The following is a 27791-nucleotide window of genomic DNA, read 5'->3' on the forward strand; positions in this document are numbered from 1 at the left end:
CCAAGTCTCTGTTCTCCACCAGTGGGTACAGGGAAATGCCATTCTGGGTACCCAGATCAGGTGGAACTTTCCAAACTGTAGAGCTAAGTATCTACTATTATTTTGATTGGATCTGCACCTTAGCACCTGAAGGAAGAAGTGCCTGTGGCAATATTGCCCTGTAAAAAACAAAAACAAAAAGTAAAAACAAACAAACAAAGAAAACACAAAACTGTGACTAGTCCTAGCTTACTTATTCTGTCCTACTACATTCTAACATCAGAATAAGAATTAGTAAATCCTGAAGCAATAGGTAGTGGCAATTGAATTTTTCAGCTGTCTTTTAACCCTATCACAAGTTACTGACTTAAGTAAAAAATGATAAACTTTTCCCGAGGTTCTTTTCTCAAGGCTGATGCATTCTGCATGATGAAGTATACCCCTAAGCCAAACATCCCTAAGCAGTGTTTATTCCTGCCTCTGAAGGTACAGTACAGCACTACCAATAAAGGGCAGAGGTGTGTTCCTTTCTTGCCATAGGTACACACAAAGGAAGAACCACAAGGCTTCATTGACCGCTGAGGTTTTTGTAAACAAATGTTATCACAAGCCCCACACTTTACACTTTCCCCTCAGAAAGATCAATAGTAATATATTTTCTAGGGGCATTCATAAAAATCTCATAGTTTTTGCTAGCTCTAAAACATCTGGATATTGCTGTTTGCTGAGTACTTTTTCCTAGCAATTAATTGCTCTACAGATTGTCTGCACTCATACAAATCAGTCTCATGATGATTCTTGAACTAAGTAGGCACCCAGCAGGGACTGTTTACAGGCTAATTAGGAGCACCTACCATCTCCAGGAATGCAGGTTCTTCCAAAAACATTTGTTTACATGGTCTCCCATACCAGATTAGAAAAATGCCAGATTATATTTCATATAAAGACAAATCCATACCAACTTGTTATAAAAGTGGTACATAACAGTGACCATATGACATAATAGGCAGAACCTGTCAGAGCTTTCTATCTAGATATTAGCAAAGTACATCGTTAAGACTGGTGATGCAAGAAAATATATATCCACCTGATGCACAAATTAAAAACTCACAGTAGTTTATTTTCTTCAGTGCTGCTCATTTGAGCACAGCTGTGAATACAGACAGAAAACAGAATAACTTGCAAAAGGACACTGTTCCCATTTAAAGTGTTTATATGCTTGCTGTAGGGGAAGTAACAACTGCTACTGAGCACAGGTGAATCTCTGTGACTGCATTAGCCCTTTGTTATTGTTGCTATGCGTTTTCTTTTACTGCAGTCCGATGGTTGTTCTCTGTGTTCCCAGCCTAGAGTTAGAGAGGGAAGAAGGCAACCAGACATCATCTTGGTGCAAGAGAACAATGCTCTGTATTCTCATTGTCTCACTGAAAGTTTGCAAAAGCTTGCTTTATTTGTCTGACTTTGGTTCCAGACACAAGGTGTCTACAAAAACTCATTCAAGGAAGTTCCTCATAGTATTAGGACTTCTTGAATAAGCTGACAAAATCTTAACAAATTTCCAATGGTCCTAATAATGCTGTGATTGAAAAAGACATCCTAATAAGATCTACTTCTTTGAAGTTCTGCCTTTTTTTTTTTTCTTTCCTAACCTTCCTTTGTAAGAATGGAGTCCTTCTTCTTGACAAAATATATATCTTTTTAGGTTTTAATTTCAAGATTCTTATACATTTTTAGGAAGAAACCAATGGATTTTGATGAAAGATTTCCATTCCAAGTGTGCTTCTTGAAACATTTTGGCTTTCCAACAACTCACAATAATAATTATTTTAAAAAAACTAATGCACAAGATCTACTGACTTAGAAAGAAGGAGGAATGTGAAAGCTTGGACAAGGCTGGTAATGGCTAATGTTTAACATTCTGCTTGCTGTACAGAAAATTATCAGAAAAAGACAGCACTTTGAAAAGCATCAAGATATCAGACTGAAACAGACCTTCCAGATCACCAGTGCTGGATGCTGCAGTCTCAAGTACTCATATCAAGCTACTTACAAATTTAATAAACTATGAAATAAATTCACAGTTAGACAATGTGGAAAATAGAAGAAAAAAATAATCAGAAACGTAAATCATTCAATATTTGTGAAAAATTGACCTTGTCTTCCATTGAGGGTCAATCGCTTGGAACTGACTCTACAGTGCCTGGTATGATTTAATCCTTGAGATACTCTTTTATACCTCATTTGTGCCTTTATGTCACCATTATGCAATGCAATAATTATTCCAGTTTTGAATGTTTCATGTGACTCTTTCTGTGCTAGCTTATTTAAAGTGTTAAAATCATGAGACCAGCCATCTAATTCATGAAATGCGCTTCTTTTACTTTAGTGTGAGCCTCTGCTCCTGTATGAGAGCACATGGATCTGCTGCAGGCAGATTTTCAGGGTGAGAAGGGTTCGTGGAAGACCTTACCCAGCTCTCATCCCTCAGCGATAAAGGCCATTGAAAATCTCACTCATGTTTATACCTCAGTCACTTCCAGACGCTGGAGTATCAGTAGTTTAAGAAATGAAGAAATAAATATTCAGTATCAAAGAACACCTACATCTGGCACATTTGGGCAACTTGTCATTAGACAGAATGGTGTATTTGGATTCCACCATCTTTTCCAGCAGAGTCCTGTGAGGTAATGAGCATCAGGAAGGCTATAATCAGCAGTCTTGAGTAAGCAGCAACCAGAAAGTTTGTGTAAGGTGTTGGTTTGCAGACACTTGAGCCCATGCAGTGTCTGGCTGGATCTCCAAGCAGAAGGGTCTCTTTTTGTCTTCCCTTCTATCCTACAAGTTTCCCTTCTTTTTCCCTCTGTCTGTCCTCCCTGGCAGTGCATTGCCACCCTCTTCCCAGCTCTGTTTTATATCAATACTCCCTGGCAGATGAACTATCTCATTAACAGAGCAGAAAAGCACCCAGATTTTTAGCTGAATTTGTTTGTAGTGGACTAACCTGCCTCACAGGGAGAACCAAAGTGTGCCAAATCCAGTGCCAGATGTGCAGGAGATACACATAATTGGGATGTGAAGCAACAGCAGAAAAAGAGGTAGAAAAGCAGAATAGAAAGTCAGTATTTTGGGCAGCATCAAGCTGCTAAATTTGTTCACCATGCCTTGTGCTGTAAGATTAGAACCTAATTCTCAAGAACAGTAGTGACTTTTTTGGCCATGTATGACCTTTCTGTCCCCACAGGCTGAAATGTCTCTGCTGTAGGCAAGTCTAATTTATCGCTTATCTGCTACTAAAACCTTCTAAATTTTGAATTATGGTAACATGTATTCTTCTCTTCTGACCCAGTTTGTATAAACCAGAATTATTTTTGCCCTTCTTTCTGTGACACAGTCTCTGCAGTACATTTATTCCAGTATCTAAAGGCAATATCCTTCTGCAAAGTCCCTTGAGAGAGGATCATTTGTATTACTGTTAGCACAACATCAGTGCTATTCGGCACATTTTATAGAGACACATCCCAAGGCATTGTCATTAATTCTTGAAACATGACAAATACTTTAAAAGCAAAACAGGCAATTAATACACTTTTTAAAAGTTAGATGGCATTAGCAATCAGAAATGAATCCAAAACCTCCCCGATTCAGTTTCACCATTTAAAATCATAATGACAGGATGTTCTTTCTCCACTCAGTTGTCACTGAATCCTTGGCATTTGCAAAAATCACGGAGCACAGACTGTCTTCAGGGCTGTAATGCATAATAAACTTGGACAATGAAGACACAAGACTATTTAAGGCTTGGTAAACCATTGAGTAACCTTAGCTTCAATCCTACAAAGGGCTGGAAGTCTACAGGGAAACATTTCTGATATAATTATATTCTGGCTGACCTTAGTGTGAAGTAGAATACAGACAGTAGTGTTTCATGCTGTCTCCAAACCAGGCAGGACATGATTAGCCCAGCAAGTGAAGCATTACATTAATCATTACTGTGCTAGAATTACCATGTGGAGAGAGAGAAGAAATACCTTGCCTTATGGCTAATCCTTTTTTTCTCTCAAACTATTTCTCCTTTACTCCCTCTAAACTTCCATTTTAAGCCTAAAGACAGTTCATTTTGGTGTATGTATTAGAAATGTTCAGCAAGAACTGAAAGTTGCTACCATAAATGTACTTTTAGTGCCAAATGGTTAGTAGAACGGGAATTACTGATGTTTTCACTAATAGTAATGGAAAATCAGCCTCATCTTCTCTGAAAGTTACGCTGTGTTCCTCACTGCTGTGCACTCCAGGTAAATAACTGAGCAGCTCCCTCCCTCAGTCAGACCTCTCAGTAATAATTTCTGTTATTTGTAGCAGTACTTACCAGTCACAGTCTGGCTCTGTGCTGGCGCTGCACAGTTCCCCATCAGAAAGAGCAAAGAGGCTATCCTACAACTGCACATAGACTTATACTGCCTTAACAGAAACATGTAGAAAACTATCTAACAGGTACAGAGCCTAAGTGCTAAGCAGGGAAAAGTTATCATAAACACTCTATAAAATGGAAACAACCATTCATGGTCCCACTGAGTGGAGACTGAGCAGCAATCCATTGCACAGCAGCTAAGGAGTTGCTAGGCTTGCAGTCCTAGGAAGGGGCACAAGTCCAGCTCTAACCTCACTCTGTTTTGCACCTTGTCAGCTTGTTCTCTTTGCTTTCATCACTGCTGAAGCTGTGGTCAGTAAAGAAGTAGGATCCTATTCCCAAATGTAGGAAGATAACGTCTTTGGCCTGTAAAAACATATGCTGAAAAGACTAGTGAACCACCATCTGCTAAATTAACTATTTTGTTTTGCCAAAATGGTACTTGCAGTTAGATGCTCCATTAATATTAACAGTTTTGAATGAGTGACGGAGCACTGGAACAGGCTGCCCAGAGGGGTTGTGGAGTCTCCTTCTCTGGAGATACTCAAGACCCTCCTGGATGCTGACCTGCTGTAGGGAACCTGCTTTGCAGGGGAGTTGGACTTGATGATCTCTGGAGGTCCCTTCGAACACCTAAAGTTCAGTGATTGTGTGAATAAAATGTCAACAACTTTACTACTCTTTAAGAGCAGACCCACACCACATATATATCCTTTGCTGGTTGTATTTGGCTTCTCATGTGTTTATCTGTGTGTGTTGTTTGTGAGCTAATTACATATCTCTATCTTGAAGGTTGTTATAACTGGGATGTACTTACAGAAACTGACATTTCTATCTAAGCCATTAAAAGAACTAACTGCAAGGCATATGTCTGGAGAGATAAAATATTCTTTAGAGTTCCCATATATCAGGCCAGCAATTTGGCTGAACTCAGTTTTAATCACTTCTTACTAAGGCAAATGACCCTTAATAATGATGGACAAATCAGCCATACAACTTAACAGGAACATAAGGATTTCAACTGGAAGCAGAAAAATATATAAAAGTGAAGAAAGTGAATAGATCACATTACAAAAGAGGTTCATAGTTAATAAAAATGAAAAGTATCAGAGATAGCTCATGCCGTATATAAATGGGCTCTGTGGTTTCCAACTTCTGAAAAATGGGCCCAATGTCCCTGACATGGATTGAATAACATGACCGAAGACCTGGGCATCTTGTCAAGGAAAGCAGACTATACCAAAGGGGTGCAGAATTTAAAAGTCTCCCTAGAGGAATGATGTGACATGAAACATTTTCTCTGCAGACTGTGCTAAACCGTTCAAAACAGACGTAGTGCCTGAGCTGTAGTATCTGAAGAGATTTCAGATAGAGGAGCTGCTTTTCCATGAGGGCCTCATGCAGGCTACGCTTAGATGAATTCACAGAAAGTTTTGTGTTGCTTTCTTAACAGAATGGATCAGCTCCCAAAAGTGGAAAAACAAACAAACAAACAAAAAAAACCACAGAAGAGAAAAATAAGGCATGGTGGGGTGGGGAAAGAAAAAGTGTACCCCCCAAACCAGCTATTGATGTAGCATAAATACCAATGGCTTTCAAAACAGCGCCATAATAAAAACAGGTTAAAACTGTGTTCATATCCACCAGCTGATTTGCAATATGAAAACCAATGCACAGAAATCAACACGACTGCAGAATGTTCATGATCAGAATCAAACTTTGGCAACATCAGCTTAAATCTAGAGCTTTTCTGCCTGTTGCAGGCAGAGACCAGCTATGGTCCAGCTATATGTGACAGGACTGGCCTGAAAAGTCTCCTTTAGAGGAAAGAAATAGTGACAAAGAAGATAAAGACGTTCTTCCAGTAAGCACTCCTCACAACTTTCTGCCAGCCCCATTCTGCCTAGCCAAGCCTTGATTTATGTGTCTTAAAAATACTGGGCAGCTCCAAGAGCAGGCTGTGTCCCCAGGGAGCACTATCTGGGTTAAGATAAAATTCCTCAGCAGTGTTCAGCCTTTGGGGGGAAAGAAGAGCTGAACAGCAAGGCAGAATGAGCAGAGAAATACAGTAGCAGACAGACTGACTGACTCCTTCAGCTGCTGAACTGAGTGGAAGCGCATTTCTCCTGGTAATTGCTGGATGTCTGAGTACTTCATCTAACATGAAGGTAAGACAATTGCTTACTTAATTTGTTCTGATGAAGTGAATACGGCAAATGCAATGAAATATTAATTTATGTGGAGAAATACTTGGCAGCATTGGAGAAAAGAAGAAAACTGAAAAACAGTACTTTGCACAACAGAGCTGGGGAAAATCAGTGCATTATTCTTCTTATTACTCCAAGCAGAGTAATGTAAGGATTGCAGGCAGTTGGAATAGCTACATGAGGTAATGGAAAAATAAGGAAAAGAAACAAGTAAGTTTGCTTTGCTTCTCTCTTTTTATTTTTATTTATTTATTTTTTTTTTCAGATGCTGGGGATTTTTCTGTTGCTGGAGGTTTCAGGCTTCTTTCCTGTTTTTTCCAGGTGAATATTCATCTAGAAAATAGCATGGTACAGACTAAGCATGGACGATTTAACATTGTTGCATGTCATGGGGCTAGGCTTAAAGGTGTTTTCAGATGAATTTCCTGGCAGAGAAGGCACTGTTTGGTGTCAGCACTGCCATTGTTATTCATGGTGACAGGAAGAAATTATGGTGTCCCTTAGCAATCTGTTTGGTGGAGGAGGAGTAAGCAGTGGTGTGAGCCCACAAACTACGGCCTGCCCTAAGCCAGCCCCATGTCGTGGGGAGGTTTCACCCCTATACCTCTTTGCCTCCAGAGGCATTGCGACCCTGACTGCTGTCCAGACATCTCTGGGCACGGTCTGGATGCTTTCTACTTTGCCATGTGGAGCTGGTCTTTGAACTTAGCAGTGCATTGACAGAGCCTTACTGACCTTCAAGACAAAGGAACATGCCAAGTTTCTTACTGATCAGTGACCAGAAAGGTTGAGAAGGAACTGATATTATTCTTATAAATGAAAAGCAAATCTCGGTGGTTTTGGAGGAGGGAGCCTGATGGATCCCCTCATTTTCTTTGGAGGTCTGCTTTGCTGTTTAAGGAAGTTTCTCACTAATTCTTTTGAATGGAAATAACTGACAGTATTCTACTTTTGCTTTTATAATGCAAAAACCCTGCTGGGATAGCCCCTCCCGTCCAGTCAATTGCCGTTGGAATTCTTTTGGCCCTTGGTCCGAGTGTGATGGCTGTACCCTAAAACAGGTATAGATAGACACATTTTTAGGTATGCATGATTTCACAAACATATTCTTCTTTTTTCCCCCCATTAACAAAGAATCTGTTCTACCTTTAAGCTCAAACCAACTTTCAAATAAAAGCACGTGAAGCTCCTTTCTACAGAAGAGCAAGAAAGGTTGCTGGACCCTAGAGAGGGGAATTCTCCAGCCTGTCTTCTCTGTGCACACTTTCAAAGCTGTGGTATTCGTGTTGTAAGATAATTTGTGCTGTTTTTGTTTTGCTGATAGTTCCAAAAAGGCTGACTGAGCTGTTCAGTACACCAAGGCGTTCCTCAGCTGATGCTGACTTGAACCATTTCCTCTCATTTTTTATCAGAGAGGTTACATGTCAAGGGAAGAAAACTTTGTTGCAAAATATTACACAATGAAAACAAGTCGATGATTTTTAAAGTATAATTCTATTGATATTACCTTTCATTTTCTTTCTCATTTACTTTTATGTTGCATCAACTATGCAATTAATAACTATGATCAGTTAAGGAGAGATTGGTCAAAATCAAGGATGTGCTATGAAACCCTACTTTTGCTTTTTCAAAGCCAAAGGAAACCCACTTGATGCTTGATTTCATTATATCAGTAGCATTTTTATTTGTAAGAACTCTAGCAAATTCATATCAGGCATGTCTAGCCTATTAATAATCTTAAAGAAAAATGAAATTTGTCAGCACTATCCTTTTGGTTTCATATCAGATTATTGAACAAACCAACCAAGTTTATGGCTCAATCTAAAGACCACATAGCTGTCTTATTATTAACTTGTGAATCTGTTACCATACTGTGGCAATAAGTGTGGTTAAATCTTAGAAAAATGCAGTGAATGCATTCTTTACAGCAGTATAGCAGCATCCATTTGTGTGCCCTGGTGGCGCAGGTGGTAGGAATGCCGCGTTGCAACACCGGAGCCCCTGGGTTCGAATCCCCCCTGTGGCGCAAGTGGTAGAAGTGCCGCTCTGCTACAAAGAGGCTCGAATCCCGGGGGCTGGACTCGATGATCTCTAAGGTCCCTTCCAACCCGCACGAGACTATGAGACTATGAGACCCATGTCTTGACACCAGTAAACTGTTTCTGCCCTGCCTTTCGATTTCTTATGATCTCTCTTGATTTACATTCAGATTCGGAGACGGACAGTAGTGGTTTATGGGCAGTATGGGGGAAACCCCTGCTCTGCTGATGCCTTTGAAACAAGACCTTGCACCCCGACAAGGGGATGCCCAACAGAAGATGGCTGTGGTGATCGGTTCAGATGCTCCTCAGGTACCATCCAAGACATTTTTTTTATCATTTTCTGGACTTTGAAGTTAAGAAATATAACATTGTTTTCTTTGAAGTTTATAAATGAGCAATGCCATTGGAGAATCCTCGACCTATAAATAGATTAGATTTAGCAAGAAATTTTCTCTTTTTCAGCCTCAGATGTGCTTGTTTTTAATTTCAGTTTACTGAATTGCTTTGGAGTATGTTTTTGTGTTTAATTAAGAGAAGATAATTAAAGAATGCAACCTTAGATGCCATTGCTCAAAATTTATCTAGGCTATATTCAAACATCTTAGAAACCACCTGGGTCCTGAACACTGAGGGACTCCGGGCTAATGCCAGCATCCAAGCAACTTCTGTTACCTTCACAAAAAAGACACACCACCTCAGTGGATAGATATTTATCACAGAGAAATATGCTAAACTTGTTTTGGTGGTATCAGAGAGATAATCAGATTTTATCACATGTGATAAGGCCACAAGATGAAAGCATAGGAAGTAAGTTTAGAAATAAACTTTTTTATTAATGTATCAGAAGACTTGATTGGCTGTGGTTTTCCTGACGGAAATGCATTATTTCTTTATGTCTATATTTACTGTTGTTTCATAATCCCTCCCAAGCACACATAGTCCACTGTGGGAATAGCAAGCTAATTAACATCACAGGAAAGTGGGACCGTCACTTCGATTTTAGGTGATATGTAATTTTAACCAAACATTTCTCCTTTCTCCATGCATTTTTGTTTCCTCTTAGGTCAGTGTATTAGCAGATCTCTTGTATGCAATGGAGATCAGGACTGTGAGGAAGATGGTACTGATGAAGATCAATGTGAAGAGAAGAGGACTGTATGTGATATTGATAAAACACCTCCAAATTCAGAACTTACAGGAAAAGGGTAATGTATTGTGCAGACTTCAGTAGTACTGGTGCCAAATGCTTTCATTTTTTTTTTGTATTTACAATTTCATGCTATACAGACAGAATTCATGGGCCAATGGTAGAGTATCTGATATGGAAAAGCGGTCCTTACTAGTTCTCTGATTTGAGGCAAAAAATAAAGCCTTCTATTCTACTATTTAAATACACCTCCTAATATGTGAAATCAAAATGTAAGCCACCAAAACATAAATGTCAGAAAGGAAAAATTGAGCCAGCAACATTCATTCTTTTTGTTTACTGCTGTTTCATTTAGTACCGTGGATCCATATCTATTTTTACTTTTGCATTCTACCTGCAGCCTAACAAACTAATTATCTCATCTTTCTTTAACATAGTTATATCACTTGGAATGTGGTATGATTCAGTTATAGTACAGAAGTTTTTTTGAATGGGTGTTGAATGTTGTTGCTATTCCACATGAATTGCTGGAAAAATAAAAATAAAAAGCACTTGTGATAAATATGAATACCTTAATGTCAATCAGTGTGTCCATTTCTGTTGAAAAATTTAGAACTCTTTTTTCCACGTGCTTACATGTTCTTGTGCTACAGATAAAGAAGTCTGTCAGCTGAGTTCTGCTTTTCTTAAATAAATTAGATTATGATCTTAACTGCAGATACAGCATTCAGTTATATCAGGATGGTAATTATTAACTCCAGTAGAGGAATTTTTGCCTCTGTGTCTTAATGATTTTTCATGCTTTTATTCTTGCAGCTTTGATGCAGTCAGTGGAGAGTTCAGGGGAAGAGTCATTAATACAAAAAACTTTGGAGGACAATGCAGAAAAGTCTTCAGTGGTGATGGGAGAGAATACTACAGGCTGAGTGAAAGTGTTCTTGCTTATACGTTCCAGGTATGTTTCCATTAAGCACACTAGCATCTGCTTAATCTCTCATTAATCATAAGAAACCTTGCAGGGTCCCTTGGCTTCCCTAAACGCAGATGAATTATGCCTGTTCCCTCTCTGCAGAAACCCCAGTAACTGTGGCTGTGCTTTATCTCTCACAGAATTAAATGCACAGAGAAGTATCCTGTGCCACTGTTCATTGCTGGCTGGAGTTATACCAAACTAACACTACTGCCAATAGCAAAATGTTTCAGTGCCACCACAGTGCTGTGGGCTGTATAAGCCACTAGATGCTCTGTGAACATTGTGTCAGCTCATGCTAAAATAATCTGGTATATTAAAAACTAGGATAAATAAATAATGTGATTATTTCGAAGGTGTATACATATGCTTATTATTTTGAAATAAGCTAGCTTATGTCTTGCTAAAATGGAAAGGAAAAAATGTAATTGCTCAGATATGATTTCTAACTCTCTCACAGCTAGAACATAAAGCCACCTCTTTAGAATAAGCTGCAACTTGAATTACCTTAAGAAACACGATGGGCACCTGGCTTTGGAATACTTTTTGGAGGTCTTCCATTGTGATGCTTCATTTCAAATCATTGTCTTGGGGATTTGGTTTGTCTCCTTCTCATCAAAAGTATGCCAAGCAATCACTGATGTAATTTACTACATAATGTAAATGCTTCATATACAAACTTACATGTATATATAGATATGCATACATATGTCACAAAAAGTGTAGTATGACTACTGAAAAGTGCCTTACATGTAGGATGAGAGGTCATACTTTTTGAAATCCAAAATGGATTCAGCCTAAAAAACACCTCAGATTTTTTGCAGCAGGAAGGACTTGTTCTACCATTTTTAACATCCTTTTTACACAGAATTCTATCTTCCATTTTCTAGGTTAAAATTCAGAATGATTTCAGTTATGAATTTTTCAACAGTAGCTGGTCATATATGAAGCACACAGAAAAGAAGAAAAAATCAAACAGTGGATACAGTTATTCAGAGAAGAAAATAGAGCAACATAGTCATAAGGTATGTATGAATTGCTGCTGTAGCTTAGAATTTTGCATAAATATTTCTGTCATTTTTTCTTGCACTTTTATGGAAAGATGCATAAATTCATTCAGCTCAGATATTTTTGGCAGAAAGGGCATGACAGAAAAGAAATCCCTTAAAGTCACAGAATCACAGAATTGTAGTGGTTGGAAGGGACCTCCAGAGATCGAGTCCAAGCCCCATGCCAAAGCAGGTTTCCTACACCACGTAGGTAGGCGTCCAGGCGGGTCTTGAATGTCTCCAGAGAAGGAGACTCCTCAAGCCCCCTGGGAAGCCTGTTCCAGTGCTCTGTCTCCCTCACCGTAAAGAAGATCTTGCTCACATTTGTGCGCAACTTCCTATGCTCCAGTTTCTGGCTGTTTCCCCTTGTCCTGTCTCCACACACTGCTGAAAAGAGTCTGGCCTCACCACTTTGCCCCCAACACCTCAGATATTTATAGACCTGGATCAGGTTCCCCTCTCAGCCTTCTTTTCTTAAGGCTAAACAGACCCAGTTCACTTAGCCTTTCTTCATAGGGAAGATGCCCCGAGCCCATCACCATCTTTGTGGCCCTCTGCTGGACTTTTCTAAGAGAGGTGCCTGTCTTTTTTATACTGGAGAGCCCAGAACTGGACACAGTACTCCAGATGAGGCCTCACCAGGGCAGAGTAGAGGGGAAGGAAGAAGAAATCAGTGGTTTGGTTGCCAATAAGAATGGCTTGGCTGCTGTTTTTTTTTCTTCTTTCTCCGTTTTACCTCTTTAACAGTAATTTATTTATTTACTAGTTATTTTCCTCCATATTTGAGGAAGAAAAGCATCAGCTTCTTGTTATAATTGATCAATCTTTTCCATTGTCTTCCACACTTTTTGTTTTTGTTTTCCCCTACCATCTTTGTGAGTGTATTGGACTGAAAATATACAAATAATACTGTAGTTAAATTCTTTTATGATACCTTTTCCTCTAATAGCACTCCATTAAGAGAGGATTTTACCTTTGACATATATAAAGTGAAGCATTAGTTAAGTAATTTGCAAGTGACTCTCAATTCTGAAGTAAAACCTTTATCTTACAGCAAACAAAATCAAGTCACAGATATATAAATTTTATGGTCTCCAAGCTGGCAGAGGATAAGCTTGTCTTGCTGCTCTAACAACAGTGTATTTTAAGACTTAGGCTAACAGAATTCAAAAGGAACTTTAGGAGACTGAGGTGATGATCATTGTGCAGACATGCAGAGTTTTATCTGCAGTAGCATCTTTTAAATGGCTACAGCACCTTACAAATGAAGGATCCTCTAGGTAAAATCAGGGTGAAAAGGAAAATTTTTCTGATGCCTCCAATTTGCCTTCAACATTTCTATAAAGCTTTGTTCAATATCTGATATCACATCTTCATGATCTGGCTGATAGGAACTATCTTTTTAGTAAAATGAAGCATGACTGATTAATTTTCCTTTCCCCAGAGTAGACAGCTGATGGTTGTTGAGAACACTGTGGAAGTTGCTCAATTTATTAACAACAACCCAGAGCTTCTCACTCTTGCGGAACCATTCTGGAAGGAGCTCGCCAACCTTCCAGTTTTCTATGAGTACAACGCCTACCGAAGATTTATTGAGACTTTTGGGACTCATTTCTTGCACTCTGGATCTCTAGGAGGACAATACAAAGTTATATTTTACTTGGATACTGACAAAATGAAAGCAGAAGGTAGAGTACCAAATATTACCAGAAAGAAAGCAAGCAAACAAGAATAAAAACTACTTTGGATGTTCTTCCAGCTAACATCTAAAATCTAGAAAGAGACTTCTACTTGCCATCACATTCTCTTCATGGGCAAAAGAAAGAAGATTGTGAAAAGTTTGAAACTACAATGTTTAGTCAAAGATCTGACTCTGCGACCTGTAGTGCTCCTGGTAGCCAAGTTATCCCACTTGCTTCAGGACCTCACCAGGCTAAAGCAGAGTTGTAGGGCCAATCTGAGTCTCAAATAATGTTAAAATTTAAATGTTGCTTAAAAGTGGAGGCTGGGTAAAACCTAAAAAGCAGAATAAATTGCAAACAAAGCAAACACAAGAGCAACATATACGATCATGCTCAATGGGAAGCAATGCTGTAGGATTAGAGATTGCTGAGAAAAAGAAAGAAAGAAGCAATGAGCCTTTTCCAGGTACACCCCACAGTCTGTCAGTCTCCATCTGTAGGCTCTAGAAACAAGTGGACTGTCTGACATAACCTGCTTTTTAGCTGCCTTCTTATTTTTTTCTTTCTAAAGCACATTTGAAATCAATAGGCAACTTAGAAATGAACATAACGTGCTTTCTTTGTGCAGTACTATTAATGGATGGATTTCTCTGCAGGTATGAGCATAACAGATATGTATCAGTGCACCACATCAGGCTGGAACTTTTTCATTGTGAAGAAGAAGAAAACGAAGTGCTCGAAGCTGGATGAACTGCTACAGACTTCTTCAGGTGAATGTTCAGTATTAACTTGTACAGTTACATCTACAGCTTCCATGTCCCTCTTAAATATCTGTCAAAATGAGGAGCAGGTGTTGATAGCTGTGTTGAACTGCATCTTGACTTGTTGAACTCGGATCCAAATGTCTAGTTTAAAAGTCTCCCTAGCACCAATAAAATGTAGCTGATGCTTTCCCAATAACTATTTTTCTGGACACCTGCAAAAACACACTATCCACATAGAACTGCTTGATACAGGCATAGATGGTTGATCTGCACCAATGAGTCCTTTGACTACTTACTAGGACAGATATTGCATGTATCATTTCTATTTTCATGTGCAAATATCACACCAATGGCATTTTCTTTATTTTTCATCCCAAATCTTCAGGAAGCAGTAACAATAAGATTAGAGGAGATCCCTACATAGAAGGTGGAAGACCAAGTGCTGTTGCTGGCCTTAGTTATCTAGACCTGGATGATCCTGCTGGTAACAGTCAGAGATACTCCTCTTGGGCCAGATCTGTGACAGACTACCCCAGAGTAATTAAACAAAAGGTAAGGATAGTTCCCTGAAGCTGAGATGAGCAGATGGGATTACTTCAAGTGGAGAAATGATTAACCTATAGCTGGTGATAAATCAGGCAGTAGTCTGAAATTGTTTTGTATTCAGATTAATTCATAAAGTAAATAAAAAAATACACAGGAAATAAATTCCATGAAGTTAACATGAAGTGATAGCTGTATCATCAGCTGAGCCTTTGGCAAGTCAATACTCACACTTTTACAAGCCTTCAGTAACTTTAGTAGAGCTCTGTCTAAGGATAAAGGATCACCCTAACATTGGAAAATGCCCAGTTTCCACACAGCCCCATTTCTGAACGGTATATTGGCAGGCTTGTACAGCTTCCACTATTCTTATCTCTCTCCCTTTTCTCTGCACACAGAAATGTGGTATAACTGGGTATTCTGGTAGCCAGGCACACAAACTCGATCATGACCATATTCACCACTGCCTTGTTTAAACTCCTTTTGGAAGCAGTCCATATGCTGAAGAAAGATGTGATAGCAAAGGACCTGTCAGGGGGTTTTCAGTTAATGCAAAATGTTTTTGCTTATTGTTGCTTTCAGTCACTTCTCAATGAAATGACATGATATCCAGAATTTCAGATTGGAAATATTTTGGTAATGATTAGGGTTTTTGTACCTTGCTGACCTGTTTTATGATACACATTTACCTCGACTGTAATATCATATCTCAAATACTTTTAAACATACCTAAGGTAACCAGTAGCATTAAGGGATACTGTTTAAGCAAAGCTGAATTTCCAGAAAAAGGTTAAAATTAAAAATTAACATAAGAATTTAGACACATAGGAAATTAGAGCAGCTTTCAAATCCTGTATGCAGGAACATATATTCCAAACCATTTCACATAACAAAATATGCTTACACATTCTTCTATCTCTAGTATAGGTATTTAATATCAATGTTTATTCTGCGCAGCTAACACCATTATATGAACTGGTAAAGGAAGTGCCCTGCTCCTCAGTCAAAAAGCATTACCTAAAACAATCCATTGAAGAATATATGGCTGAAAATGATCCCTGCAAATGTCAGCCATGCCAGAATGGGGGTGAGGCAGCTGTGGAAGGAACTCAGTGCACGTGCTACTGCAAGCCTTACACCTTTGGAGCAGCTTGTGAGCTGGGAACTCTCATGCAAGATCAGCCAGGTCAGCTCTTTTTAAGCTTATGAGAGTTTAGAATTGGCATATGTGTTCTCCTGCTTCTGGAGTCTGTATGTCCTGCTTCATGAACTGCTGCTGCCCAGCATTCAGCACAGGAGGATCTTAACATGAGCCTAAGCCTTGCTTTGCATGTCCATGCAGTACTTCACAAAGAACTGTTTGTATTACTATTGCTAAATTCAGTCAACAATATTAACAACTCAAACTGCAAATTTCTATAAATAAATATAAAAACAAGTAAATAGGAAGGAATATGTACTGAATGACCAGCCATCAATAAATTTTTACGATCTTGTTCTTTAATTTTTTCCTTAGCTGTAACTACTGTTATGTTGTCTTATATTAGTACGTAATTCCAAATTTGTGGGATTAGGGTTACAGAAATGGGGAGTTTGGGGGAAATTAGGTCATTGTCACCTGGATCTTTCTGTAAGGTCATATTTTGGCTCATCATTAGCTTGTTTTTGTTTGTTTGTTTGTTTGTTTGTTTTAAAGGAGAACAACCCTACAGAGCTGTTTAATGTGAAACATTCTCAAATGTTACATAGGTGTTGTGGATGGACGCTGGAGCTGCTGGTCTTCCTGGAGCTCTTGTTCAGGGGAAAGGAAAACCAGGACCAGAACTTGCAACAACCCCTCCCCAAGTGGGGGAGGGAAGGACTGCATAGGAGAGCAGCTTGAGAGCAGGCCCTGTGAGGACGAAGAGCTGCAGCACTTTCGGTAAGCAGAAAAGGAACACCTGGGGTATGAATACAGGAGGTGTTAAAAAGTTAATCCAAAATACCACGTAAACTATTGAATTTAGGGGAAGGTCATTTATTGGGCTGTCACGTTTAAGCTGAAACAAAATGGAATTCAGAAGTTGTGATTCTCATAGAATGTATGACTGGAAAATGGGGTTAAAAAGCAGTAAATGTGACAGTATTCTGTTCAGCACTTTCTCAGACAGCCTGGCAGTGCCCTCCTTAAGTATAATCCTGATGTAAATGGGTCGTATGATAGTCCTGAAATTAGGCTTCCTTGGAAGAGTAGCATTTTGAAAGGAAAGCTGAATTCAAACTTAACCATACTTCTGTTTACTTTATAGCCTTATTGAGCCACACTGCTTTGATACATCCATAACTCCTACAGAATTCTGTTCACCTCCTCCTTCCTTGGCAAATGGATTTGTTAGAGTAAGTTATTTCTACTGCTCCATTATCTGTCCTATCTCTATCAGCAGTGTTTCACCTTCAGTTAACACAGAGATCCACTTGCAGCCATGTATTTATCCTGGTAAGCTCAGTATCAGAGCTACTGCACAGCAGCTTTCTCAGCAGTTTTCCTTGGCTGGAGTTTACAGGACATTTGCTAAGACTTTTCATTAACAATAAAAGCAAACCATAAAGTCATCCAGAAAGCAGAACAAAGTCTTTACTTTTCAGTAGTATGCTGCCCATAGAATAAAGAAATCTACTTGTACTATATCCTAAAGACATTACAAAAACATCTGTGCCTTGTGAATTACATTTTAATATAGAGGAAATAAGAAAGAAAGCAGGATAGAGACTATGGAAGGTCATCCAGAAAGTCCACAGCAAAATTATAAACAGATTTTAGGGACCTTCAGTTTATACCATATGATTCACCATTACACTTTCTTATTATCTGTTGAAATTACTATATGTAAAGTTATTTGTGCTGATTAAATTGGGCCTATATAACAAGGGGAGAAAATTCTTCAGATTATTGATTGCATTTTCTTTATTTCTGCTCAATAGATAGAAGCCTTAGTTACAAATCCATTAGTTGTCTCTGCACAACTGCAACCGGAGGCAAGGTCCTAAATTTTGTGCTCTCTCTTTTGCTAGTGATTTTTTTCTGTAATCACTAGTTCTTTCCTATATCAGAGCTTTTGGTTCAAAAACTGAAGGTAAATCCCTGCACTTTGACATGTAGTCTCAATTTTTTTATAATAGGGAGATTTTTCATATAACAGAGGGATATATAAAATGACAAGTGGTGTGTGTCCTGAAGTCTGGCTCTTCTGAGTGACTGTTATCACATTTACCTTGGGGAAACTGATAATATGCCTTCCTAAGAATTAACAAAGCCATATATTGTTCACTGACCCACTCATAAGGCTAGTTAAGAGCTTGTATTCCTCCTCTAATGCTTGATAACGGATACATGCAGTCCACTTACACCTTGTAGGACTGAACTGTTCCATCACTGATGTATCACTGCCAGATCCCCAGCAAAGGGTGCCCTCAAACCAAGCCCTACCTTAATTTAGTAAGTTCAGGTAGCCAGAAAATTCTGTATTTTGCTTTTTTTTTCTTTCTTTCCACATCTCCATTTTGATCACATCTTCTGACTACTGAAACTGCCCACAGAATTCCAGAGACTCTCTTAATCACTTTTATATTATATATTTTAAATGACACCTATTTATTGTCTTTCAGAATGCTGAAAACTCATATCCTGTTGGAAAAATCATTGTTTATGCTTGCAGACACGGATATTCTCTCATTGGTAATCCTATTGCTAAGTGTGGCAGTAATTTGGAGTGGCAAGGTGGAGACAGATATTGCCAGGGTATGTCTCTTTCTCATTTTGAAATACAACTTAATTTCTGAATTCCAGTGAAACTTCTCTGAATGTCTGCTTTCCAGTAGTAACAGTGGAAATGAACACTTGTATTTCCTAGATTCCTACACAGAATTTGGTCTACATTGACCTTTATTTTGCAGCCACATTTTTTATACTGAAAAGTGTCCGTGGGGACTGGTTTTAAGAAAGACAGGAAGTGGAACAAGGAGAAAAGTCCAGCCCAAGAACTGATTTTTATGTGAAAAACTTTTGTTCCTTAATTATGACCTGTAGTGGAATTCAAAAACTATTGATATGAGCCATGCAAAATGAGTAAAAGGCCCAGAAATCAGCACTGGACAGCCACAAAGCTCTCAACTAACCATCCTGTCATAAAAGCACAGCTTTGGGGATCACTTTACATCTTAGACAGTCTCCTCCCTCCACTCTTTTCTTCTTAACCAGTCAGTTATCCTTAGGGATTCTTTTTGCCACAAGCATTTCTCATGAATCAGTATTGAGTGGGATTTCTTCTCTTCTTCCTTTCCCCTTCTAGCCATAACTGACTGTTACAAAGGCTAGTCCACACTGCTTGAACACCATCTAATTGTTCATTAGAACTAAGCCCCCAGGATGTTCCAGGGCCCTGTTTGTATGAGCTGACCATACTAGCTTGTTACTCACTGGTATGAATCCTCAGCAGAAGCATGGGTCAGACCTGCAGGTAGCAGGAGGATATATTAGAGCATCCTTGATACTGCACATTCACCTTCCCGGTGTGATGAGTTAATAGCTCATGCTAACATGACCAGTATATACCTACAGGAGCATAATCTAATCTTACTATTTGATTTCTTAAGAAACTTAGGAGGAGATAAAACCCTTTTCTGCAACCCATTGGTTCACTGTGGCTATCTCAAATGCTTAATTCCTTAGAAACTACTTGCCTTCTGCCTCTCCTGGAGGGGGGGCTGCAAGGAGAGCCATGGAAACCTTCATATGAGATTGGTGAGAGAATAACTCTGTCCTGTCCACATGGCATGCATCTAGAAGGGGCACACTCCATTTTGTGTGAGCCCAGTCTCAAGTGGACTCCTGACATGAAAACCATCCAGTGCAAAAAGGCAGGTAAGCCATTGCAATGCTTCAAGTGCAACCCAGGAGTTTATTTTCTGGGTAGACCATTGGTGGTAGAGATAAAACACAGAACTGTAGCTGACATGGCTGCTACCCAGGCATGCCTCCTACTTTTCAAGTATGTTTTCTTTTGCTCAGCCAGCTGCTGCCTGAGGTAGCCTGATTGGAGATGAAGGGCAAGTGACGATCAGGCTTAGACCAAAAGAGCAGAAACACCTGAGTTTCCCATTCTTGGTCATTCATCACTGTATCAAATGTATGTGCATATCAACCACAAGAATTTCTGAGAGATTAACATGTACATAATTCAGCTCATCACTGCAGAAGTACAAAAAAAGTACCAGATCTAAAGTGTCACAGATGCCATCTTCCCAAATCTTTCAGCATAGCCTTACAGACCCTTTTTTTGTTTTGTTGGGGTTTTTCTTGCATCATGTTTTAAAATTCCAGTAACGAGTAGAAAGAGTTTCCAATGCTTCCATCTTTAGAAATAGCTTGTGTCTTGCTTTTGGAGCATTATATTGGTACAATGGTCAGAAAAAAATAGAACTGTAAGATGGAACTTGCAGCTTTCATTACTGTCAGTACATAACAATATTAAGACTCAGTATTTCGACATAGGGCTTTGGAGCCTTAGCTTTTCTGGTGCCAGTAGTGAAGCCAGTAACTCTGAAATCTAATGATAAAGCTGTTGCTAGAAATGATTCAGCATTGCTAAGATTAGTAGAGACAGACAGCTGCTGCAGAAATGAGATGGGTGTTTGAGTTTGAACACAGTACCTGACTCTTTACGTTTGACTCATGACCTATGGATAAATTACTGTTCAGTAACTCTGTAAAGAGTATCATATATTTTTAATAGTGTTGGTTCCTTCTGTGCAGTAGATTCTTTTAATGAACATGCAGGATATCACTTTGTGTCATGGCTATATAATCCAGTGCCTTTATTCTCAGCTGGTAGGATACTTTCAGTGTAGAGCTTTAGCAGCCCTTGTTTTTCTGACCCTTGGCATTGTCTGTGCTCTTTTACTTCAGTTCCCAGTGTGAAACCAGAAGTGACAGAGCCTAAATGTCAGCCATGGGAGAAAGTGCAGCAGTCGCAATGTGTGTGCAAATTGCCCTATGAGTGTGGGTAAGTTCAGGCTGGATTTAGCAATGACCTTCTCACTTTATTCAAGTCCAATTAAATTTCTTAAGTTTTCATTCCATGACAGTTTAGAAAGCTTTACTCACGAGAAGCAGGAATTGTACTTTGTTTGCTTTACAGCTCAATCAATGTCCTGCTCATCACTTACCTGCCTTGTCAGAGCTGTCAGTGGGTTTAGCAGTGATGGAATTCAGTTAGATGACAGAAGGTGAAGGGATAATTTCAGTTCCACTTGATCTGTGAGATAGGTGGAAAAAGATAAAATGATATTTTGAAGATTTAGAAGACAGGAAAAGTTAGAACACAGACCCTTGGGACATAAAGCATCAAAGCTGTAAGGTAGGGAAATAAAGCAGCCTTCTTTTTCCTTGCTAGGGACTGCAGCATTACTAACAGCACAATAATCTAATTTCCCTTTGCACAGCCATTTGCACAGATCAGTCATGTCACCTTTCCTGACCTCATAACTTGCAGACCAGGGTTTATTTCCTATCTGTTCTAAGCCTACATTCAGCAATAAGCAATGCAGAACAAAGGTATGGGAATAAGTCAAACTGTCAATTCCTTGCAAAATGTTAAGGAACAGAATCAAAACAAGAATTAACATGAAGAGGTCCCTCTGACCATCCTGTGCTGACAGCCAAATGTGCCGAAGAATTCAGCGCTCCAACATCTGTCTGGTTTTCAAAGATCAGATAAAGTTTCATATGAAGTCACTGCTGAGGTTTAAGCACGAAATCCAGGCAGCTTTTGTCACAGCAGGAGCTAAGCAGTTCGGGAACTTTATGATAACAGACTGGATTTGTCCTTTCCTGGTATAACAGGGAGAAGGTATTTTGAAGTCCTCTCCAGTGATTTCAAAGTAGCAGAATTTCTCAGTGTAGTAGGTGTACTTTTCCTGTCAGTAACGCCTTGCACGATGACTCCAGTTATAAGCCAAAATTAACACAATTTGAACATCTCAGAATTATAGTTGGTGATTTTTGTTCAGGTTTTGAAGATCCACTGGACTCTTAGCCAGTATTTGAAGACATTGCCTTGTACAATTGTGAGGTTTGTAATAAGCCTTTTAAGAGTCTATTTTTAAATTAGACTCTATATTTAAAATAGTTGTTTTAGTAACCAACTCCTACACATTTTGTCTAGGTACTCACTAAAGTGAGGCAACAATGTCTTCTCTGGTTCAGGGATGTAGTGAAGTTATTTGGGAAGAGTCCACAACGCTGGGGAAAGGCTTGGATAAAGTCCCAATTTAATTAAGTACACTCAGTTATGCATTTAAGCTTCAGTTAAAATTAATCTACTGCCTCCTGTTTCTATTTCTTCTTTTTTAATTACATTTAAGATGGCAGGAAGATGGATAGCAGTCATTTTTGTTACTGATGCTGCCTTTTTGCTGTCTTGAAATAACACATCTAATAATAGAAGGATAAGTCATCACCTGTCACAACAGACCAATCTGCCAGCTTATTAGTGATATAGGACACAGGCATGTAAGTAGATCTTGGTCCTTCCTCAGAGTGCAGAAGTAACCCAGTTTGCTCTGCTGTGGTGATGACACTCATCAGCAGCCCCTGCTCAAAAGGTGGGAACAGTTCACATGGGAAGAACCACTGTGGTCTCAGATGCATCACAAATCCATTGACAGCACAAGAACCCTACAACTTGCTAAGGAGTCATTGGTCCCTCATGACACAGCCTTGGGTTACGTCTGCCTCATCAATTACAGCCAGAGAATGATCCTGGGCAATGGAGCTGCTGAATCCCTAAAGCAGTTCCTGGCAGAGTTTTGGTAAGGGTCAGCTCCCAGATAGCTCCAAATACAGCTCAGGAATTGTGAATGTGAGGGACCAACTCTAACAGGCCATTGGTTTTGGTCTCCTTTTGTGGACAGAGAGAACATAACAGCATGAACATAAGCTTTTCTGTGTGAAAAGGTGTGAGGTTAGGAAAGGGTCATAGCACAGTTAGTGAATTAAGATGGATGAAACCTCAGATACTGGAGGCTAAAGACTATCACCACACTGAAGCACTATATTCAAGAGTTCCTCAACATTTATTTGTTTAGCGTCCCTGTCTTGGTCTATGTTATATTAAGACTTATGGGCTTGGATACAGTTTTAAGATGTTAATGATTTCCAGTTAGATTTCTCACTTAGTTTCAACTAAAAGCTGCCCACCTCTCATAGCAGGTGAAAGGGAGAGAAATTATATGGTGACTTACAGCTGCAGTTTCATTTCTTATCTTACATTCTTCAGTAAAGGCATGTTCGTTCCCCCCACCTGGGTAGAAGCTGAATTTTTCCTGGTTCCCTTTATACAAGGACTCTTCCTTGCCTCTAATAATTTTTGTTGCACTGCTCTGAGTCCCCTGCAACAGTCTTTCTAAATTAGTGAAAATTAATAAATTCCCTTAAAAGTACAGATTCACTGTCCTTTTTCTGATGCATCTGGACATGCTGATTTCCACAGTCTTCTCTGCAGCTGATCCAGCCATAGCAAATAAGTACAGCAGTCTCAAGATAGCTTCAAGTATTACTGCATTGTAGTGACAGATTGGCAAAATGGAGCATTCATTCCTTGTTTCTTTCCCAGCAATCAGATTTCCCTCTGTTCAACCAAGTGATGAAATCAGCCTCCCTCCCCTCTGCTGCTGATAAAGTGGTGCAAAGCAAAGCCATTAACACATTCCTATCTGACTTTTATCTTTCCAGCTAAATTAACTTGCCTCTTCTACTAGTTTTAGTCCTTAAGGCTCAGATACTGAGACTCTCAAGCAAATATAATATTGCCTCTGAGCAATTTTAAACATAATAAACAACTAAACAACTTAACTTACAGATTAGATGCTTCCACTGGATCACACAATGTTATTTCAAATTTAAGCTGATTCAGAAATTAAGAATTTCCTGTACCCTTACCTGCTAAGATAACTTTGACATCAAAAATCAGTGCTCCAGCATCTCATAGGCTGTGCAGCCAGATGAGAGAATGATGTAATGGAGAGAGATGCACAGTTTCTGTTATTAGCTGCTTGGCAATACTTACCTGTTGTGCTTTTGCCCTCCCTCAGAATAAAAGAGTTAAACTCATTCTTTATGTCAGCAGAAGATCAGTAAGGAAAATAGAGGTGACAAATGTAGCAACTGGTATTGAGTCTAAGGACCTTAGTTAAGGGGCCCTTGGCAAGTGAGGACACTAACACCTCAGGAGCAGCACTGTGTGGAAAACAAAGAAGTCTGAATTATTCATGCACCTAAGCCTCAGGTTCACCACTGCTTTCTTTGGATGTACCTCACTGAAAGGCAAAAACAAGAATCCAGCACTGAATGTTTTCCATTCTCTCAGCTCCTTTTAAGACATACCAAGACAAAATGCTTTTAAATGAAGTGATCCCTGCTTTTTATTTTCAGTCCTTCCCTGGACATTTGTGCCATAGATCCAAGAACAAAGAGGAACATTCCTTTAACTGTTTGCAAGATGTATGCCTTAGAGTGCATGGGTAGAAAATATTCTCTTACTGAAGCAACAAACTGCAAACCACCTCAAGCAGCTGAGAGATCATGTGGGTCGTGCTATTCATGGGAAAAATGTGAAGGTGAGAGATTCTTTATGATTTTAAGTGAAATTTGTTTATGTGAACGAAATGAAGTTCGTAACCCCATTTACACCCATTTACAGTGGCAGTGGCCCTGTGCTGGTGCAGCACCTCCAACCCTCCCAGCACCATGGGGCGCGCACTACTGCTGAGTGGGTTCACACCATTCACCCAAGGCTTGGTGTCTGACTATGGCAGGAAGGAAAAGAAACTCCTGTGGGAGATAGTAATAGAATGAGCAATCTACAGGAAAAGCTTACACCTACTCCCTCCCCAGTGGGTTACCTGATTTGATGTTCCTTGGGAAGCTGTGGGTGAAGCTTTTGCCTTATTCTTTTTTCACCATTTAAAGTTTCCCAGCTCAATACCTGCAGGTGTCTTTGCTGCCCTCAAGAACAGCTTGGCTTTTCCTGGAACTGGATGAGCTGTCTCCCCAGCTGTATCCTGCAGCAAGGAATTGAATGTTTCATTTTGTACCACCTAGAAAAGCCACTTGTTTTTGTTTGTACTTTGCTGCATATCCCCAGTTTCTCATATTGTGAACAAAGGTGGAGGGATATTCCCCTAGAGGAAAGAGGCCCAATCTTTTGCAGTTCTCAGATTCCCTGATCTAATTTCCCTGAGTATCATCCACTACTGTGCATTTAATGGAGGGCTGGCAGAAATGTGAAGGTAAAGGAGTAAATTATGTTTTCAGATAGAAGGCACAGTTATTGTCTGGCAGTTAAAAAAAGATTGCTTGATAGGAATTTGTGTATTTTGTCTACCCGCACTGAACAGACAGAAATAATACAAAATAAATAAATAAATGGATGGATGGAGCTTCAGCAGAGATAAACATACCACACTGAAACAAAGACATGGTTGTGAAAAGTATATCTCAGTCCTCCTTATATGATTATTTAGATGTTGGCACTGATACAGCTGTGCACATTTATTTGTAGGAACAAATCATTTTGTTGTAGTGACACTGCCCATAGATAAGTAAAAATACAAGTTGCGTGTGCTCGACTGGTTTGCTACTTTCCAAGGACGGACCTCTCATTGTGCATGGTATCTGGAATACAGAGCAGTATGTTCACAAACTGGTGTTAGCAGACTTCCAGCAGTAATATCAGGGATGTCTCTGAGAGCAATAAACTGCTCAGCTGGTGAAGCTTTCCCACAAGCACAGCCAAGTTAGCTGAGGTGCAAAGCCCTTTGTCTGCACTGGGCTGCTGTTGCAGCCAGCACCACCTGTTGGTGCTTCTAGTTTTTTCATCAGCTCCTGTTAACGATTGGCTGGGAAGGACACGCTCCACATGTCGCAGTTACTCCCAGTTGCATTTTGCTAGGAATGGTTTGCGTTGCTTTGCATCACATCAGATGCCATCCTGAGTGAGTGCCTTTTCCTCTGTGTCCTTGCTCAGCGCAATCCAACAGCTGTGTGTGTGATGAAGACGCGCCATGTGAGGAGGGCGGCATCCGGGTCTGTGCTGCTGTGAGCGACTTCACTACCCACCAGACCATGACGGAGTGTGAGGCTGGGCGGCTCCAGTGCCGTGGGCAGACTGTCACCCTCGTCAGCATCAGGCCCTGTGATGTGCAGACCAAATGAGATCTGTTATGGTTCATTTTGTTTATTGCCATGGGATACATCAAAATGTGTCAACTCTTGGGCAGGACATAATTCAAACCATGCTCTGTCAAATACAAGCTGTGCCGTGAAGCCCACTGCAGCCCATGGGGTTGTGTGCATTGGCTCTGGTTGCATGCCCAGGGCCCTTTGTTAGGCAGAGCCATACTCTTTGCTGATCCAAAGGTTCTTGGCTTAGGCCCCTGGCTTAGCACTGGCAAGTTTTGTTTGCATTTCTGTCACAATTAAAAAGTGTTCCTGAACTGCAGTCGCCAGAGCAATGATGGATTACAGTGCATAGAATGGCAAATGCATGTTTCTGAGAGCAGCACAACCATATGCATTGCTGACTAGATAGAGGTTCCCAGAAAAAGAATAGGCTTTACAAAATAAGACATACAATTCTTCACTTTTAATAGAGTAACTTGTTCCTGCTGTGCCTCATTCAGCTGTGCAAACTGCATCTACAGCACTGAACCTGTTGCTGAGCCTAAAGCTTTTAAAGGTCAAAACAGTGTGCATTAAAAGCAAAGTCAGCTTTAAGTAATGAGAAGAATGTCTTTGCTCAGTTTCCTCTACATAGAAGCACTTCAAGAAAAATCAGCATTTTACACTGTTGTAGCTATCATCATGAGCTACACTTATAAGTGCAGATAACTTCATTGCATTTGTCACATTTATTTATGCTTGTGCCAATACCTGTTTGCTCACAGACCATTGCATGTAGAAGTCTTCTACAACAGCACATCTTTCTCAGGGGGAGCTATTAGGGAAAGTACATTCTCACGAGCATCGTGATAGCATACAATCCCTTGGAGACAACCTTGGAAGAAAGACGGTTATTAAAAGCAAGGAGTCTCTCATCGTCCTCCCTTAAACTTGTCATCAGGCAGTGACACATTTGCTCACTCAGGTTTAATCTTGCAAGTTGGCTGAGGTGCCACCCTCAACTGTCCTTTCAAACAATGCCCTTAGTGACAAAGGGGTGGGTAGTGAGCAGGAGTGATCCAGCAAGTGCAGCCTATCAGCAGGAAGCTTGCATGCTTTGTAAGTAATAGATGCTGTTTCTTGCTATCAATAAATGCCTACCAGAATATACATCTGCCTTGGTTTTTCGTATGTATCTGCAACTTGCGTCACTCTGTAAGCCCTACCCTCAGCTGAAAACGCTTTGCTTTCTGTGGTGCTGGAAATGAGGATTAAGCCTGGATCTTAAATGTTATTTTAATTACTCTTTTCATGGGCATGATTTATTTTATTTTAATTTATTTTAGAAAATTCTAAATTTTTGCAGACAGCTTACAGATGAAAATAAGCAGAATAAAGGCCAGATTAATCAGTTATTTGCTCTGAATGATCTGCTGGATATGAAAAAGCAGCATCTTTCAGGAACTTCTGAGTGTTTGGCCCATGTTTGTTCCCAGCTTCCTAACACAGCATTTCTAATCTTTTTCTTAAGACACAACACAAGCTTTGACAATGAGCCCACTGGGTATCATTAGTCTTCATACCTGCTGGAGGCAAGAGAAAATCATCTGGAAATTTTCTCGAAGAAAATACAAAAAGAAGAGTGACTTGGTAATTTGTGTCTTCAGAAAGGAAAATGTAGAAAACCAGTGCAGGTCATCAGGAAACCCTGAGGTTTTCTGATTAAGAAACAGTTGGAAAAAGAAAAAACCCTAAATTGCCTGTTACTCATCTCCAGATATCAGTAGGAACAGAGCCCCATGT

The 27791-nt window shown here is 39.7% G+C and overlaps 1 protein-coding gene across 1 annotated transcript; it reads left to right on the forward strand.

The window, feature by feature from the left end:
- Positions 1-6325: 6325 nt before the first annotated feature.
- On the forward strand, positions 6326-27160 carry C7 (complement C7). The gene is made up of 18 exons (XM_015848684.2): positions 6326-6555; positions 6860-6915; positions 7580-7655; positions 8804-8945; positions 9700-9841; positions 10600-10738; positions 11644-11778; positions 13247-13490; positions 14141-14254; positions 14634-14800; positions 15749-15977; positions 16541-16712; positions 17080-17167; positions 18437-18569; positions 19500-19691; positions 20736-20832; positions 24261-24445; positions 25855-27160. Exons 1-18 carry the CDS (start codon positions 6550-6552, stop codon positions 26040-26042), a joined length of 2505 nt encoding a protein of 834 aa, XP_015704170.1. The 5' UTR covers positions 6326-6549; the 3' UTR covers positions 26043-27160.
- The last annotated feature ends 631 nt before the right edge of the window (positions 27161-27791 follow it).

Source organism: Coturnix japonica, chromosome Z, assembly GCF_001577835.2.
Source record: "Coturnix japonica isolate 7356 chromosome Z, Coturnix japonica 2.1, whole genome shotgun sequence".
In the NCBI taxonomy this organism is placed as follows: domain Eukaryota; kingdom Metazoa; phylum Chordata; class Aves; order Galliformes; family Phasianidae; genus Coturnix; species Coturnix japonica.